The following is a 15398-nucleotide window of genomic DNA, read 5'->3' as shown; positions in this document are numbered from 1 at the left end:
ACCACACCGTTTAAAGATGAGAATTACAACATTGACTTCATTATAAACTTATTTCTTTGTGGAAAATTGCACATCCATAAATGCAGAATGGAAAATAACACCCTTGATTTCACAGGACTCCTCTGTGATAATAACAGACATAATGAGACATGATGTATGAATTCCAGCTCACAGACACTTGGATGAGTTCACAGGAGCAGCACGGAGGCGTGTCATGTTTTTATTTTCTGTTGTTTTTTAGGTTTGAAGAATTGGAAAAATCTCCATTCACTTCACTTCCATTGGATTTGGCTGCAGCTGTTTAACCCTGAAACTCCAGAAGTGTGTTGTTGTCATTTTTCTGTGAACTATCTCTTTTGTTTTGAAAAGGAGGCGGGATTCAGCGCGTCTGCCTGGGAAGCCAAACTCAGGGGAGCTTTAACCCACGTCACCGACGAGCGTGGGTCACTGTCGGCTAGCAGCGAGCTAGCCCGGAGCTAACGCTAGCAGCTGACAGCCGCAGACAAGCAGCGGAGTTTTAACGTCGGTGAGTCGCCACAACTCAGCTGCGTGTCTCCGCTCGTCGGTTGTTGCCTGACTGTGACACTTCACGTCCACAGTGCGGCGCTATGCTGTGACTGAGCCGTGTCCTCAAGCTGTCAGCATGTTGCCCTCCAGCAGCGGAGCCTGGTTCCGCTCCGCCGTCAAACTGCTGCCGCCGAGCAGAAGGAGTCCAGGTCAGTAAACCGCTCCAGTGGGGCTCATCCAGGATCACATGTTCAGACAGATGTTCACACAGTCACTGTTCTGAAGCTCTCCATGGTCAGGTCAATAATAGAACAAGAGCGAGGTGGAATATCTGTGTCACCTCTTTATTTTAAATTGATATTTAACGTGAATAAGTTATGAGTGATATCATGAAAAAGTAGCAGAAAGTCAGCAGGAATCCTTTATGTCAACACACATGAACTGTGACTGGACCCCATCAGCCATATAACACATAGACACACAAATCTGCAAACTCATCTTAAAACGAGTAAGTCAAGTTGTCCTCTCATGACTCCTTCGGGTAAAGTTCCTTTCAGACATGATTGCTCAGTGGGTGCTGTGAAGCAGGGTGAGAGTGTTTGTTGTCTGTGTTGTGTGTCTGTTTCCAGGATGTGTTTGGTGCCCAGCCAGAAGTGTTTCTTTAAAACCAGGAGGTTTGAAGCCAAAGACGGTTCCACCACGGTACCTGGGCCAGCCCAGCCCTTTCACCCACCCACACCTCATTAAGCATGGTGAGTGCTGTTTCCAGTGCCGTGCTGAACCAATACATTTGACACTTCAGGGAAGGTATTGTAAATAACTACAGACTCCTCTATGCTTCATGTCACAATTAGTAAGAATAGTGCATGTTTGGTGATGAACCGTCTGTTCCACTGTTCACTCCACAAATGATCTGATTAGATTCCGGTGGTCAAAAGTCGAGATCGCTTTGAGCTCACAAAATGTGATTTTGTCCTTTGACGCCATTTTTTATCTGAAAGGTTTCAAAGTCTGCTTCAATGTGACGTGATCATCTTCTCTTCAATATTTAACACCAAAACATTGATTGTGACCATATGGACTTGTGGACAGATTCAACCTGAAAGCTGATCTCTTCCCTTCAGGTGAGGTGACCCCAGGCTTGAGCCAGACAGAATATGAGCTCCGCAGACACCGACTGGCTTCGCTTATCGAGGCCCAGGCAGACAGGCTGGGACCCTCTGTGTCCTCCAGCAACCATGTGGTCGTCGTCTTGTCCCATCCGACCCGCTTCATGACCAACGACATCCCTTATCCCTTCCACCAGAACCAGGTGCCTTTTTGATTTCATGTGTCATCTCCTCATCTTCTGCCTCTGTGGGTTTTACATATACTGAAATCTTTTTTCACAGTTGAAAACACTTGATAAACAAGATGTAGGTACAAAGGACAATTGCTTGCAAAACCATTATACATCTTTAGGCGTTACTCCACTTTTACTTTGCAGTCTTTTGTTTGAAATTTCTAGTTCTATCAAGTCTTCCCCAAATAACCAGGAGTCAAATGTTCCCCAGGATTTCCTTTACCTCAGCGGCATCTTAGAGCCTGACAGTGCCTTGGTTCTTTATGGGAAAGGGCGACCAGATCAGGCCATCTTATTCGTCCCCCGCAGAGACCCTGGGCGAGAGTTGTGGGACGGGCCCCGCTCAGGGAAGGATGGGGCGGCTGCTTTGACCGGCATCGAGAGAGTTCACAGCACCGAAGAGCTGGGTCTTGTGCTCAAGGCCCTTAAAGGTTGGTGCATGGGGGTGTGAGGATGCATGTCCAGCAGAAACGCCTCCTAACAGAACTAACGTTATGAGATCGAGCACAAACAAAGCAGACGCTTGACCACTGACCATAACGTCATAGTTAACTGTTTTCTGTCTACTCCCTTCCCCTTTCAGGCACCGTGCTTTGGTACGATAACTCGCAGCCTGCCCACCCTCGGCTCCACCAGGCTCACGTGTGTCCTGTGCTGGAGGCGGGGCCGATGCCACGCTCTCTCAGGCCCCTCATACACTCTCTCAGGGCCCTCAAGAGCTCAGCAGAGGTGGCGCTCATGCAAGAAGCAGGACGCATCACAGCACAGGTCGGTGTTTGAATGACTTTCACTCTGAGGGACTATTCTGTCCTCACACCTCACTGCTCATGTCAAATCTCATGTAACCTAAATATTGACAGAATGAATCATATGTTGTCTTGTATATCATATTATTATATTATCAAATGATCTCACATGTTTGAACACCTCTGTAGCACAAACTATATAGAATCTAACAGAGTTGTTTTGAATTTGAACTCTAACCCTGACAAGTCTTCACCCTCAAACACTTGAATCAGTGAGGACCAACTCAAATGCCTCAAAAAGTCCCTAATCCAGACACACACACACACACACACACACACACACACACACACACACACACACACAGGACATTACATTGATTTCCTGGAGACTCAACCTAACCGTAACCTTATTGTTTCACATTATAATTTATTACTGTTATAATTTAGTTTGTTGTATGTTTTCATCGTCAGTATAATTACTTCTAAATACCTGCAGTATTTCCATTAACATGTATTGTATTGTAACGATGTCCCTCAGCCACGCTGTGTAACACTTGTAGAGATTCTTTTCGACATAAATAGTTCACCAACACAAATCCTTGTCTTCCAGGCTTTTAGGAGGACGATGGCTCTGTCTCAAGGAGACGTAGATGAAGCTGTGCTCTTTGCGAAGGTGACTGAAAATCTTTGTGTGGCACTTTACTGTCTCACTATCACGTGTGTCCTTTAATGATCTCCAAGTCTTTTATTGATCAGGCTCTTTAATGTAATTACTGTGGGCATAAGTATCATACATTGATTATTCAGTACCTGCAGAAGTAATGAACTGTTCCTCGTTAGCACTGTCAAACTGACTGAAGCAACATATTTTATATAATACGGACGGTGGTTTTCATGAAAAATTCTAAAGTAAATTCATATCAGTCGATATCTGTATTTATCTTGATGAATGACACATTGTTGTTTATTTAAGTTTATAGGCTGATTTTTGCTTCTGAGTGAAAGTGGCAGTTTTAAACTTCTTTATAAGAGAGAACGATGGATAAGCAATATATCCTTATATAGTGACTTTTTTTTGTTGCTAATATTATAATCCTATAAACTACTTGTTAGTCAGTATAAAGAATGTACTCTTACTGTGAAAAAGGTTTTGTCAAAGCATATTAATATTATAAAATACTCCCCTGGCAGTTTGATTTTGAGAATCGGATCCATGGCGCCAACTTCCTGGCGTATCCCCCTGTGGTTGCTGGTGGAAATCGAGCCAATACTCTTCACTACATAAACAACAACCAGATAATAAAGGTAACGGAAGGTGCTGCATGTGTAAAAGGATCAGTCATGTCCTGTCAGGTGCAATCTCAGCCCCCTGAAAAAGATAAGTGGTACAAACTTATGTGAAGTAATGACTCCTTGTATTTTTCTCCTGCATCAGGATGGAGAAATGGTGCTGCTTGATGGTGGCTGTGAATACTTTGGTTATGTCAGTGATATCACTCGCACATGGCCGGTAAATGGAAAGTAAGTTTGACCAAAGGTTAAAAGATCAAAACATTTTGATTAAATGAGAAACTGTAGCAGGTCAGTGGACGTCAGCTGAGTAGGCGGTCCTTCATACGTGGCCCAGAACGCACTTGTATTCACACATTGAAAAGAATGTGGCGACATGCGTCTCAGGAGTTGCTATTGACGTGAGACGAGAACACACCTGTAATGTCTGCTGCTCTCACGTCCTTCCTGCCAGATTCAGCGCTGCTCAGGCGGAGCTGTACGAGGCCGTCCTGGAGGTCCAGCACTCCTGTCTGTCTCTGTGTTCCCCGAATGTTAGTCTGGATCACATCTACAGCACCATGCTGGTTCTGCTGGGGAGACAGCTCAGGCGGCTCGGGATCATTAAGACCAGTACCAGTGATGCAGATGTACTAAAGGTAATAATCAAAGAAATGATGTACAGTGTGTGATATCGCAGTTTGAACAATAATAGATTCTTGATGATTATTCCTGAGCTTTACACCAGATTGTAAGCAGCGCTTGGCTTTTAGGAAACAAAAATGTCTCAATGTGTGTTGCAGTAAGTTTTATTTCCCATATTGTGTAGTGAAGTGTCCATCAACCACACCAGAGAGTCATGATGTAAAAGACAGGACATTTTTTAAAATGTCAACTTCTTGGGAAATGATGAATGGATCTTGATGCATAAAAACCAGACAGTTATAGTGTTGATATTTATGACTTTGTTCAATTTCTTAGCGACAACTTCCTTTTTAATTGAATTGCTATTATAAGAGCGATACACGATTAGGATTGGCAGTGGTATTACTTACCAGTGAATGCTGTGCTAGTTGGTGTATGAGTTTATTCAAGTCCTCATCAGTAGTTTTCAGTCATTCTGCCAATGTAAACGATGAAGTGAACTAATTGCACTCTCCAACAACTTCCTAAGACCTTATATTTTTGTTATGCTTGTCCCAGGCTGCTCGACGTTACTGCCCCCACCACGTTGGTCATTACCTGGGCATGGATGTTCATGACACTTCTGAGCTGTCCCGCTCACAGCCTTTACAGCCAGGAATGGCCATAACTATAGAACCAGGTATGGATAAACTAGGCTTTTACACACTATCTCACCTTCTTGATTCTTACTCAAGATGTGCAGATGTGGTTGATCTGTGTGAAAACAGGTTTAAAAAAACCCAAACACTCACATTATCTTCTGTACTAACTTCTCAGTTAAAATGATGTACCCCTCCTTTCTTATCTGGCTCATGTGATACCTGCTTTCACACATGTCCCACTTTTCTCTTTTTTAATTTTTACAGGATTGTACATCTGCAAGGACAGTGACCAGGCGCCAGAGCGTTTCCGTGGCCTGGGCATCAGAATTGAGGATGATGTGGTGATCCGAGACAAGGGAGGCCCTCTGATTCTGTCCTCTGACGCGCCAAAGACCATCGCTGATGTAGAACAGGCCTGTGCCCAGAGATAGGGCAGGGAGAGACAAGTGACCAAGTAAGGCGGGAGGTCGGTGTGCTGTGCTTTTCAACCATCTCTGTAGTGATGACGTCGTTGGGCTCAGGGCCCCACTACATGGAGGAGGAGCACTGCAGTTTTAGTCAATTTTGGAAACTCATAGCTCATAGATTTGGCAGAAATTCCTGTGAAAACATCATTTAAGAAGACGTTCACAATAAATTTGTAACTGGAACTATGCCTGTTAACTATACTGTAATTGATGAGTTCCTCTTTAATGTAACTGCACATCAGGGCTACAGTGGTCACAGCTTACCGCATGGAAACCAACCCTAATCTTACACAATGGATTTATCCAGTATTGTTGTGGTGCTATAGGCAGGTGTCAACCATAGAAGCGTTTTTGTTCTTCATATTTGCTTTTTGTTTCAGAATATTTTTCCATCATAACACGCGAGGTTATACACTTTCGTTTGTTGCATTATTAAAATACACACACTTTATTTTTCTGTTACACACAAACATGCATCATTCTAATGCTGCACTTCAGGAGATGAAAACACCAAATGTTGAACATGCTTTCATTGTACTGTAGGAGGGTCAGAAGGACCAGAGGATATCAAGTCAATATAACGCCATCATGTGATTGATGAAGAAGAACCTAATGAAAACTGCTGCTCCGTATGAACCATGAATTATTATAACTATTACACCAATGCACCGAAATATGACAGTGTGTGTACATATGTGTGAGTGTGTGTGTGGGAATTATGTCTTTTTAGCAGAGAGAAAAATGTGATATGTTGGTAAATTGTGTTTAAATATTTATATTAAAAAGATCTTTCTTTCATAACTCATCACTTTTGTTGGTTTGAGTCAGGTCACTACTGATGGAAGAAAATGTCTCCCTCAACACGGTGTATTTTGTTACTTCTCTGGCAAAAACACATTTTGCAATACTGTCGCATTTCAATTACAAAAAACAGTTAATATGATTTAAAATATATACAGTTATGTTCAAGTTTCATGTTAAATGTTCATGTTTTATTATCATGTGGAAGTTAACACAAGGTCAGTAGTAAAATGAAAAGAAGAACTGGTCAGCTTAGTAGTGCAATTAGTGCAGTAATTATAGAAAGAGTCAAATACAATAATATAAATCTAAGGATTCAGTGCAACATTCCAGGACGCACATGTACTGACAACTGTAAACTGTATATGTAGTACAAGGTATTGCAGTTTCTAGAGGTGAGTGAGGAAAAAAGTGCAGAGAGGTAAGTAAACATATGGAAAGAGTTGTTGGACATAAATAATAATAATACTAACTTTTCTAACTATAGTTGAGGTAAATTGTGAATACTGATCCTGAGGAGTATTTGTAAATACTCATCGTGACTTTATTTGTAGTATTTGTTCATACTTTTCCTGACTGTATCTGTAGTATTTGTAAATACTCTTCCTGACTTTATTTGTAGTATTTGTGAATACTCTTCCTGACTGTATCTGTAATATTTGTAAATACTCCTCCTGACTGTATCTGTAGTATTTGTAAATACTCCTCCTGACTGTATCTGTAGTATTTGTGAATACTCTTCCTGACTATCTGTAGTATTTGTGAATACTCTTCCTGACAGTAGCTGTAGTATTTGTGAATACTCTTCCTGACTGTATCTGTAGTATTTGTGAATACTCCTCCTGACTGTATCTGTAGTATTTGTGAATACTCTTCCTGACTGTATCTGTAGTATTTGTGAATACTCTTCCTGACAGTAGCTGTAGTATTTGTGAATACTCCTCCTGACTGTATCTGTAGTATTTGTGAATACTCTTCCTGACTGTATCTGTAGTATTTGTGAATACTCTTCCTGACAGTAGCTGTAGTATTTGTGAATACTCCTCCTGACTGTATCTGTAGTATTTGTGAATACTCTTCCTGACAGTAGCTGTAGTATTTGTGAATACTCCTCCTGACTGTATCTGTAGTATTTGTAAATACTCTTCCTGACTGTATCTGTAGTATTTGTAAATACTCCTCCTGACTGTATCTGTAGTATTTGTGAATACTCTTCCTGACTGTATCTGTAGTATTTGTGAATACTCCTCCTGACTGTATCTGTAGTATTTGTGAATACTCCTCCTGACTGTATCTGTAGTATTTGTGAATACTCCTCCTGACTGTATCTGTAGTATTTGTGAATACTCCTCCTGACAGTACTTGCAGTACTTGGATCAGTGAGTTGCAGTAAAACTCAGAGTTACTGTAAATGAGCATCATGGAGTGAAACCTCAAATCTACGGAGGCTGTTTCCGGACAATCCCGAGCACCTCCGAAGTCTCCCTCCCCTCCCCTCCCCCTCCCCTTCACGCCTAATGTTGCCGTACCTTCAACCCTCCCCCCGTATCAGAGGAGTAGAAACAACAAGCCGCCATTTTGTTTGTGCGGACAGAAACAGGAGGAGATAACCGAGAGAAGGAGCGACTCCGGCAACCGAGGTCTGCCGCTCCGGGAACCGCCGGTGGAGGAAAGCGCGGCGAGATCCCGTCCGTGTTACCGGGGAGAGCGAAGAAGCATCGCCGAGGAGAAAGATAAAGAAGACGGCGGCGGAGCGAAAAGCCAGCGGGTGATAAATAAATATCTGTATCTACATGAATGTCTGCATGAGAAGGAAATACTCCGAGAAAACCGAGGAAGGGGGTGTTTTTGCGGAGAGGGGAGGCGGAAGAGAGCCGTGTGTTAGAACCAGGAAAAACCTGCGGGAAACAGCAACATGAAAAATCATTATGTGTCCGTGGCGGAGGAAGGAAAGAGTCCGCATAGACAATTATATAAATAAATTGCTGCCGGGCAGGAGGGAGAGGTGGAAAGAAAGACGGGTTTAAAGAGAAGGGGGGCAATCTCCATCACAAAGAGTCAACCCGAGGATTTGGAGATATTTTCCGGGGGTGTCAACATCATCGTGCCGATCTGGAGCTTTCCGCTTCCGAAACAGCCATCACCTCTCACCGCCTCATTTTATCACGTTTTCTCGCCTCCGCCGCGCTCCTGTTTTTTTTTTTATTACGCGCTTTTCTGTTCCTCTTCGCCTGCACGAACAAGACATCCAGCGACCGACAAGTATATATACACGTTTGTTGGTGTATCGGAAGGCGGATATTTAACAGTTTTTAAAAAAAATAATATCTGGGAGTTTTTACATCGAGGAGGAGGAACCTCATCTGGAGCCCAGGAGACCCCCACACAACGTCCTCTGCAAAATACAACTAATTGGATCAATCTGACTGGCCTGATTGGCAATTAGCGTTGATTTTTTTCCCTGCATCGAAGAGATAAAGTGCATCGACTGCACAAGAGCAGTGATTTCTTTTTTTTTTCTTCAAGATTTTCTATTTTCAACCCCCGCTGACTGCAAAAGGGGTTGCAACAACCAAATGTGCAATACCAGTCTGTTCTCCCTGACCCAGTGCCTTGCATGGTCAAACACTAAGTGCACATTCTAGTCTGCATGCACATGCAAAAGAAAACTCCACGTTTGGGAGTAGACATCTGCAATAGATGCTCTTTTTATCCGAGTGATTGCAAAGCGTGGGACTCCGCTGTTTTCCCCCCCATCTATCTGCCAAACCAATGCAATTAGTTGTTTCTCGGTGTTTCACTTGAAAACACCACTTACACTTGAACTGTATTCTAACTGTGGTCTCCTCCACACAGAACGACTGCCTTCTTGGTTTGGGGACATAAAGGAATCGGTGGCAGTGAGATGCCTGCTCAGGTGAGAGAGAAATGCTCACCGCGGATCTCATAACTGTTGCATGAGATATCTGCTACCAGAAGTTCACACGGGACAACTCCTGGGGTTTTTTTTTGGGGGGGGGGTCACAGTTTCCATTTTGCACCGACACACTTCTGGAGCGTTTCAGGTGTGAAGTAGAGGGTTTCTCCGCCGACGATGGCGGGCAGGACTGCGTGCGCCATGGAGGACGGATCTTGGGACAGTCTAGTGTCGTAGAGGAGGCTACATGAGGTTGTCAGAGGGCCGCACGCTTGCCTTTTTGCCGACTCCACGTTCCCACCTCCTCCTCCTCCTCAAATCTGTGAAGAAACGAAATCTCCGACAGGGGAGGGGGACTGATCTCTGCATAGAGGAATAAACCGAAAGGGAAGGAGTCCAGTCCCGCTGTCTTCTCCCCTACCGTCCCCCGAGCGGTGGGGGAACGATCAGAAGATTTTTCTTAAGGGCACAAGGAGACGCAAATTAGGGAAATACGTTTGCCCTCCGTGGACCTTCTGCATTTTTAATTCGTCAAAAATATGGCCGATAATGTCCTGGATTCCGGCCCGCCTTCAGCTAAGAGGCCCAAGCTGTCCTCTCCAGCTCTCTCGGTGTCTGCGAGTGATGGAAACGGTGAGTTCATTGCATGCATTTGAAAACATAAAGTAACTTAGTGTGGTCGTGCATGAATTGCTGGTCAGTGTTGGAGGTGCCTGCAGAGTTGAAACTTGTGAAACGAGAGATGCTACATAATTAATGCTTTCAGACACGAGTGGGTGCGTGGTGAGGTTAAAAACAGAGAACGTGGTTAACGGTGAGTGTGGACATGTTGGAAGCGGAGAGAGAAACACGATGTAAAGCTGGTGGTAGCAGCAACTTTCCAGCAGCGGTGTTTTGATGCGTTAGCCTCAACAGGCTAACTAGCTCCGAACTACAACATCCACCTCCAAACAATGGAAGAGTCGAGTCACCCCAGTTTGCCCCAAGTTCTCCCGCTGCTGTAAAAGTAGATAAGCTGGAAGCACGAGAGCGTCAACACGCTATAGGTCGTGTTCTACACACACCCTGCAAACAAAGAGACAAAATGCTGTTTCCAGAGCAGCTTTAGGAGAAAGTAACGGAGCGAGCTAGCTAACGAGCTAGTTACCCTGGACCGGCTCAGCTGAGCTCGGTAGCTGCTAGCAAAGGAAATAAGTGATTAGCTTAACGTTGACGATCACAGCGACATTTTCCTGCTCGTTACAGACTCTTTCTGTGGCCGTGGATCTAAAACATGTTCGTGGTCACCGGTTTCGTGTACTTTACGTGTTGTAAACAGTAAAACAAATGCTCGTGTTTCGGTGAACTGTTGTCCGGCAGCTAGCTATTGTTCGACACTTCATTAAAGTTGCGCTAAACGTCGCAGAGCTTCACGTGCAGCTGCGTGTTGACTCAAACAGTTTCTCTTTCTTAACCGAAACGCAAATTCAGCCATCGACTCTGAACCGTCGTCTTTCGTGTGCTTCGATCAAAAGCTTCTACTTTCTCAGTATTGTTCCCCCGTCGAAGCCCATTCTCTCTCAGCCTCCATTGTCTGAACCCTGCACGTCGACCCTGCGCTGCAGTTTACTTTTTAAAAACTCTTCTCCCAGGCCGAGAACACGAACGCCTCTCATCTGGATTGTGAAATAAACTATTATTGCAAACCAATGCGTTTGCACATGTTGAGCAAGAAGCTGTAAACTCCTGCTGCTCCCATCCCCTCTAGTTTAAGTACAAACTGAGCCAATGAGCAGGGTGTTTGGACAAAGCTGTAAATCACTCTATATTTAAAATGGCAAAACAAAAAAGTTCAGAGAATTGTGGACTCTGTAGAGAATAGCAGCCGCAACCACACCACTGGCTCAACTGTTAGGACACATATGAGTGTGGATCTCAGGCCTGATGCACGTTTGATTTCGCTCAATATCTGCAAGTCTAATGCAGCATAAACAGGGACTGAAGCAAAGGGTCTGCAGAGCGATGAGATTGTTCTCGTGTGCAGTTCATCGTATCTTCCACACAATAGCGGGGATTTTCAGGAGAATGTAATGAGACAGTTACATGTCACAATCAAACATGCACCCAACTTTCTCTGTCTCTCTGACTGTTTGTGCGTACTCCCAAATGGTTTTCATTTTTGATTTACCTCCTGTTGCAGACGGAAGGACTTCTGATGCCCGGGTTTTTTTTTGTCATGCTCGACAACATAACTGTGCAGATCCCTAGATACTGTAGTGTTTACCCCTCTATGGCTTCACACCCTGACCCTACTGCATTCACTCTCCATGTTTGGCACAACATCAAACCACAGACTGATGCACAGGAGGCTGTTTGAGCAGCTACTTATCCACTGGCTTTCTATCTATGAGCTCCAGATCAGTGGTTGATAGTTTTCAAACTAGTGTCAGAGCTGTATATTTAATAAATCTTGGTAAAGTATTCTATGTAGTACAGATAGTAGATTTTTGCTTTTCCTGAGCTGTGAAGTCTGTGAACCAAATCTTTATATTTCTGGTTGGTAAGATTTTAATATGTCTTCCCCCCGTGTCTAGATTTTGGCTCATTCTTTGACCTGGAGCACGACCTCCCAGATGAGCTAATAAGTTCCTCGGACCTGGGTCTGACCAACGGAGGGGATGCCAGCCAACTCCATACCACTCTCGGAGGTATCGGAGGTATTGGTTTGGGAGGAGGCCAGGATGCAGCTGCCAAACACAAACAGCTGTCTGAACTCTTGCGTGCTGGAGCCCCAGCACAGCAGGGTGGCCCTGCTTCCAACAGCACAGCACCTGGGGCTTCGATGGGGATGATGGGGGTTGTCAGCGTTTCCCCTGGTGGACCTCAAGCCATGCCCCCCCACGGCCAGCAGCAGCAGCAACCTGGATTAATGCAGCAGGTTGGGATGGTTGGAGGTATGGCAGCTCTCAATCGAGCAGCTTCCATGATGGGTAACCAGAAGGGTAACACTGGACAGCAGGGGCTGATGGGGGGGCAGGTGATGAATGGCTCACCGAGAATGGGTTACCCTGGCAATGCAGGCATGGGTAACAGTAGTAACCTGTTGGCGGAAACCCTGCAGCAGCAGCCAATGGGACCAGGAGGTCAAGCAGGGATGAGACCACAGCAACCTGGAGCACTGAACAAGGTAATCACACTTAAAGCTCTACGCCCGGCCGACACACACATTTCACTTTAGAGGCAGCTACACAATGGGAACGGGAAATTATCCATTGAGGCCAAGATGGTTCACATATCAGAATAAACAAAATGTGGTTTGGCTTCTCTGATGAATCTCTACACACCTGCATACACTTCTCATCAAATACTGAGTTGTGTAGATGCAGAACCTTAGAAAAGGAAATTGCTGCTGAAAATCAATGTGAATGTGTGTGACTGGTCAGGATGGAATTGTAAAACTTTGACCTCTTGAGTGCAATAATTCAGAAAGGAAGACTAATGGTAGTCTCATCCTAAAAGCTGTTTAGATGTAGATTTGATATGGCTAAACCACACTTTTGGTTTTATGGCACAAAAGGCAGACACATTTCTCCAGAGACTGGTGTAGATTGTGGTTATGTGTTGGACTCACAGAGAAATCACTTCACTCTGTGGATGGTTAACATCCTTGCTTGGAGATTTGCCACATGACAGTTTTGTGATATTTTTTCTCCCAAAGGTGTGAAGGAGGTACTAGTTTTAATTGCTTTATATTTCTCTGACTGCATCGTGTTGATGCTTTTCACCCAGGTTGACATCACAAAACAGCAAAAGTATTTGTTTTGTTAAGAAAAACACAAGTATTTGTGCTGGCCACATTTTTTTACTTCTCTTCCATGTTGCAGTTTAAGCTCAGAGTTCTTTCCCTTCAGATGCAGAGATGAACTGTTTCAAGTTTCTCTTGGTCCTAGAGCAACAGTTAATAAAGCACTTCCTGTTTTTGCTGATATTGGATCTTCCGCCGTAGGTTAAAGATTTCTTTCTGCTTCTGAAAATACTGTGGCGTGGATCTAAGGCCTAAGCTGGGGGTGACCAGTAGATCGTATCTGTGTTTTTAAGTTCACGCAGAGAGGAAAATAAGGTTGGGACAAAAGAGAAGTTAGATTGTGATTTTACAACCACAATGGGAAGTAATTGTGAAGGAATAATTTCCAGTAGTGTTTGGAAAGTGATTTCATGTTGTCCTGGTGCTGTTTGCTCCGCGTTATTGTGAGTCATTTTAAAACAGTCATTACACAGACATTATAATACCTCCAACATTTCCTCCTTGATTGTTTGTAAATTGGCTGCTTAAATCGTGCTTTCATGCTCACTGTCTCTCTCTTATTTCCTCCCCTCGCGCTGCTTTCCAGATGAGTATGATGGCCAACGCGGGCCCCTATGGTGGTCCGTACGGCCAATCTGCTGGCCAGGGGCTGCCTGGAGCAGGGCTGGGCCCGCAGCTCCAGAATAAGGCAGGTCTGCCCAACAATATGGCCAATCAGTTCAACATGGACAAGAAGGTGCCTCCGGGTCAAGGCATGCCTGGAATGGTAGGATATTTGAGTTTTTATTTCTCTTTTGTACAGGTAGACAGACTCCTTCCAGTCTTATAATATTGTAGATTAAGTTTACATTGTAGCTTCCCCTCTTTCTCACAAAACACATTGTCTGTGTCAATGGGACAAATCCTTCAGCGTCAGTGGTCCAGAAAAAGTTTAACACCTGTTCTTATAGTACACACGAGAGCGTAGACTACTGCATGCATGTTCAGTGGGAAATCACAATAATCAACCCTATCCATAAATTGCAACATGTCAACATGTTGTGGGGTTAGTCTTGCAAGCAATCTTTTACCTGGGAGACCGGTATGTACAGCTTTCAGACTAAAGACTAGTTAATTGGGGGCATGTTTAGTTATGTGTGTGAGAGAGAATTAAAGAAGAAGCTAAACCAGTTTCTCCACCAACAAGAGCCTGAAAAGATGCAAACACTGTGTAGAAAAACAATAATATTCTCATTTGCGTGACTGTCACATGCCATTTACTGCCGTGTGTGTGTGTGTCAGTTAGACAATGTAGAGTCTTCAATTCTTACCGTGTTACGCCAGAGATATGACAGACTACAAGTTGCTCCCCGACCAGTCACGGCTTGCTGTCTTTAATGGCGTCGTCGGAGGGTGTTACACCGGCGAGGGATAGAATATACACAAACATGGCGTCTTAATCCATTAGCAAATATCAAAATTGCAGGAGTGTTGTTGCAACAGCTTGGTGACAAAGTAGCTTTAATCCTTACCACAATAACATCAGCTCCTTCACAGAAATTAAACTCGTTGAAGCAAAACTGCAGAACAATCGAATGCAACTGAGCTGCCCCGTCAGGCTGCAGTGAAAGTTTGTAAACTACATGAATGTGTGAAGAAACATGACTTTGATATGTGGTTCTTAAGCTAATTTAAACCATTGGATGTTGTGGCCTCTTGCTCTGTCATACGCAATATCTCAATGCCAATGATTGTAAGATGGGAAGTATTGGTCAGCTGCTCATCATCATCACCAGAAGTGATCAGTAGTCAACAGAGCATGGCTGCATTACAGGCTTGAGTTATTTATTGTGCTTATTTCTATTTGGCTTTAATTTAACACAGACAGAGCAGCCTCAATATGGCTCTGTGTTTAATTACAGTATTGCTTGAAGCCTCGTTTTTAAACTGATTTTTGCTTCTTTCTTCACTTTTAGTGTTTGATTGTTTATGCATGTACCTTTAATATATGTTTTCAAATATTAGACAAAATATATTAGTGTGGCACCTGATGGTTGTCTATGGTCATCCACGCCTCCTCTCCTCTCTATGACAAGCCCTCTCAGCAGCAGCAACCTGGAGCGGTTGGCGGCGTATCTGTTGGTGGAGCAGCAGCAGTGGGGGGGTCGCAGGTTGGGCTCAATGTCGTAGGGGCAGGTCCCGGCACAGCGCCCCCTACTGCAGACCCTGAGAAGCGGAAGCTAATTCAACAGCAGCTGGTGCTCTTGCTCCACGCGCACAAGTGCCAGCGGAGGGAGCAA

General features: G+C 44.1%; 2 protein-coding genes across 14 annotated transcripts in view; both read left to right on the top strand.

Moving 5' to 3' along the window:
• The first annotated feature begins 369 nt into the window (after positions 1-369).
• xpnpep3 (X-prolyl aminopeptidase 3, mitochondrial) lies at positions 370-6422 on the top strand. Of its 2 annotated transcripts, XM_020108796.2 has the most exons (12): positions 370-526; positions 600-716; positions 1137-1259; positions 1632-1819; positions 2061-2280; positions 2433-2617; positions 3206-3268; positions 3787-3900; positions 4031-4116; positions 4340-4523; positions 5068-5188; positions 5415-6422. In XM_020108796.2, the coding sequence occupies exons 2-12, from the start codon at positions 644-646 to the stop codon at positions 5579-5581; spliced, it is 1524 nt and encodes a 507-aa protein (XP_019964355.2). In that variant the 5' UTR covers positions 370-526; positions 600-643; the 3' UTR covers positions 5582-6422. The 2 variants fall into 2 exon arrangements, with proteins under 2 accessions (XP_019964355.2, XP_019964354.2); XM_020108795.2 differs by having other exon boundaries at positions 370-716.
• A 1512-nt stretch (positions 6423-7934) lies between these two features.
• The window catches only part of ep300b (E1A binding protein p300 b), a 27007-nt gene continuing 19543 nt past the window's right edge, over positions 7935-15398 (top strand). For 11 of the 12 annotated variants that reach the window (XM_069525669.1, XM_069525661.1, XM_069525666.1 and 8 more), the window contains exons 1-4: positions 7935-9968; positions 11909-12501; positions 13706-13885; positions 15195-15398. The exon at positions 15195-15398 is cut by the window's right edge and continues 100 nt beyond it. In XM_069525669.1, coding sequence (XP_069381770.1) covers positions 9875-9968; positions 11909-12501; positions 13706-13885; positions 15195-15398 — 1071 coding nt within the window. In that variant the 5' untranslated portion in view covers positions 7935-9874. The remainder of the gene's footprint in view (positions 9969-11908; positions 12502-13705; positions 13886-15194) is intronic. The other variant, XM_069525658.1, reaches the window with a different exon arrangement.

The sequence above is a fragment of the Paralichthys olivaceus genome, chromosome 5, assembly GCF_024713975.1.
Source record: "Paralichthys olivaceus isolate ysfri-2021 chromosome 5, ASM2471397v2, whole genome shotgun sequence".
Lineage (NCBI taxonomy): Eukaryota > Metazoa > Chordata > Actinopteri > Pleuronectiformes > Paralichthyidae > Paralichthys > Paralichthys olivaceus.
The sequence above is the reverse complement of the archived record's forward strand: the minus strand, read 5'-3'. Positions and strand labels throughout refer to the sequence as shown.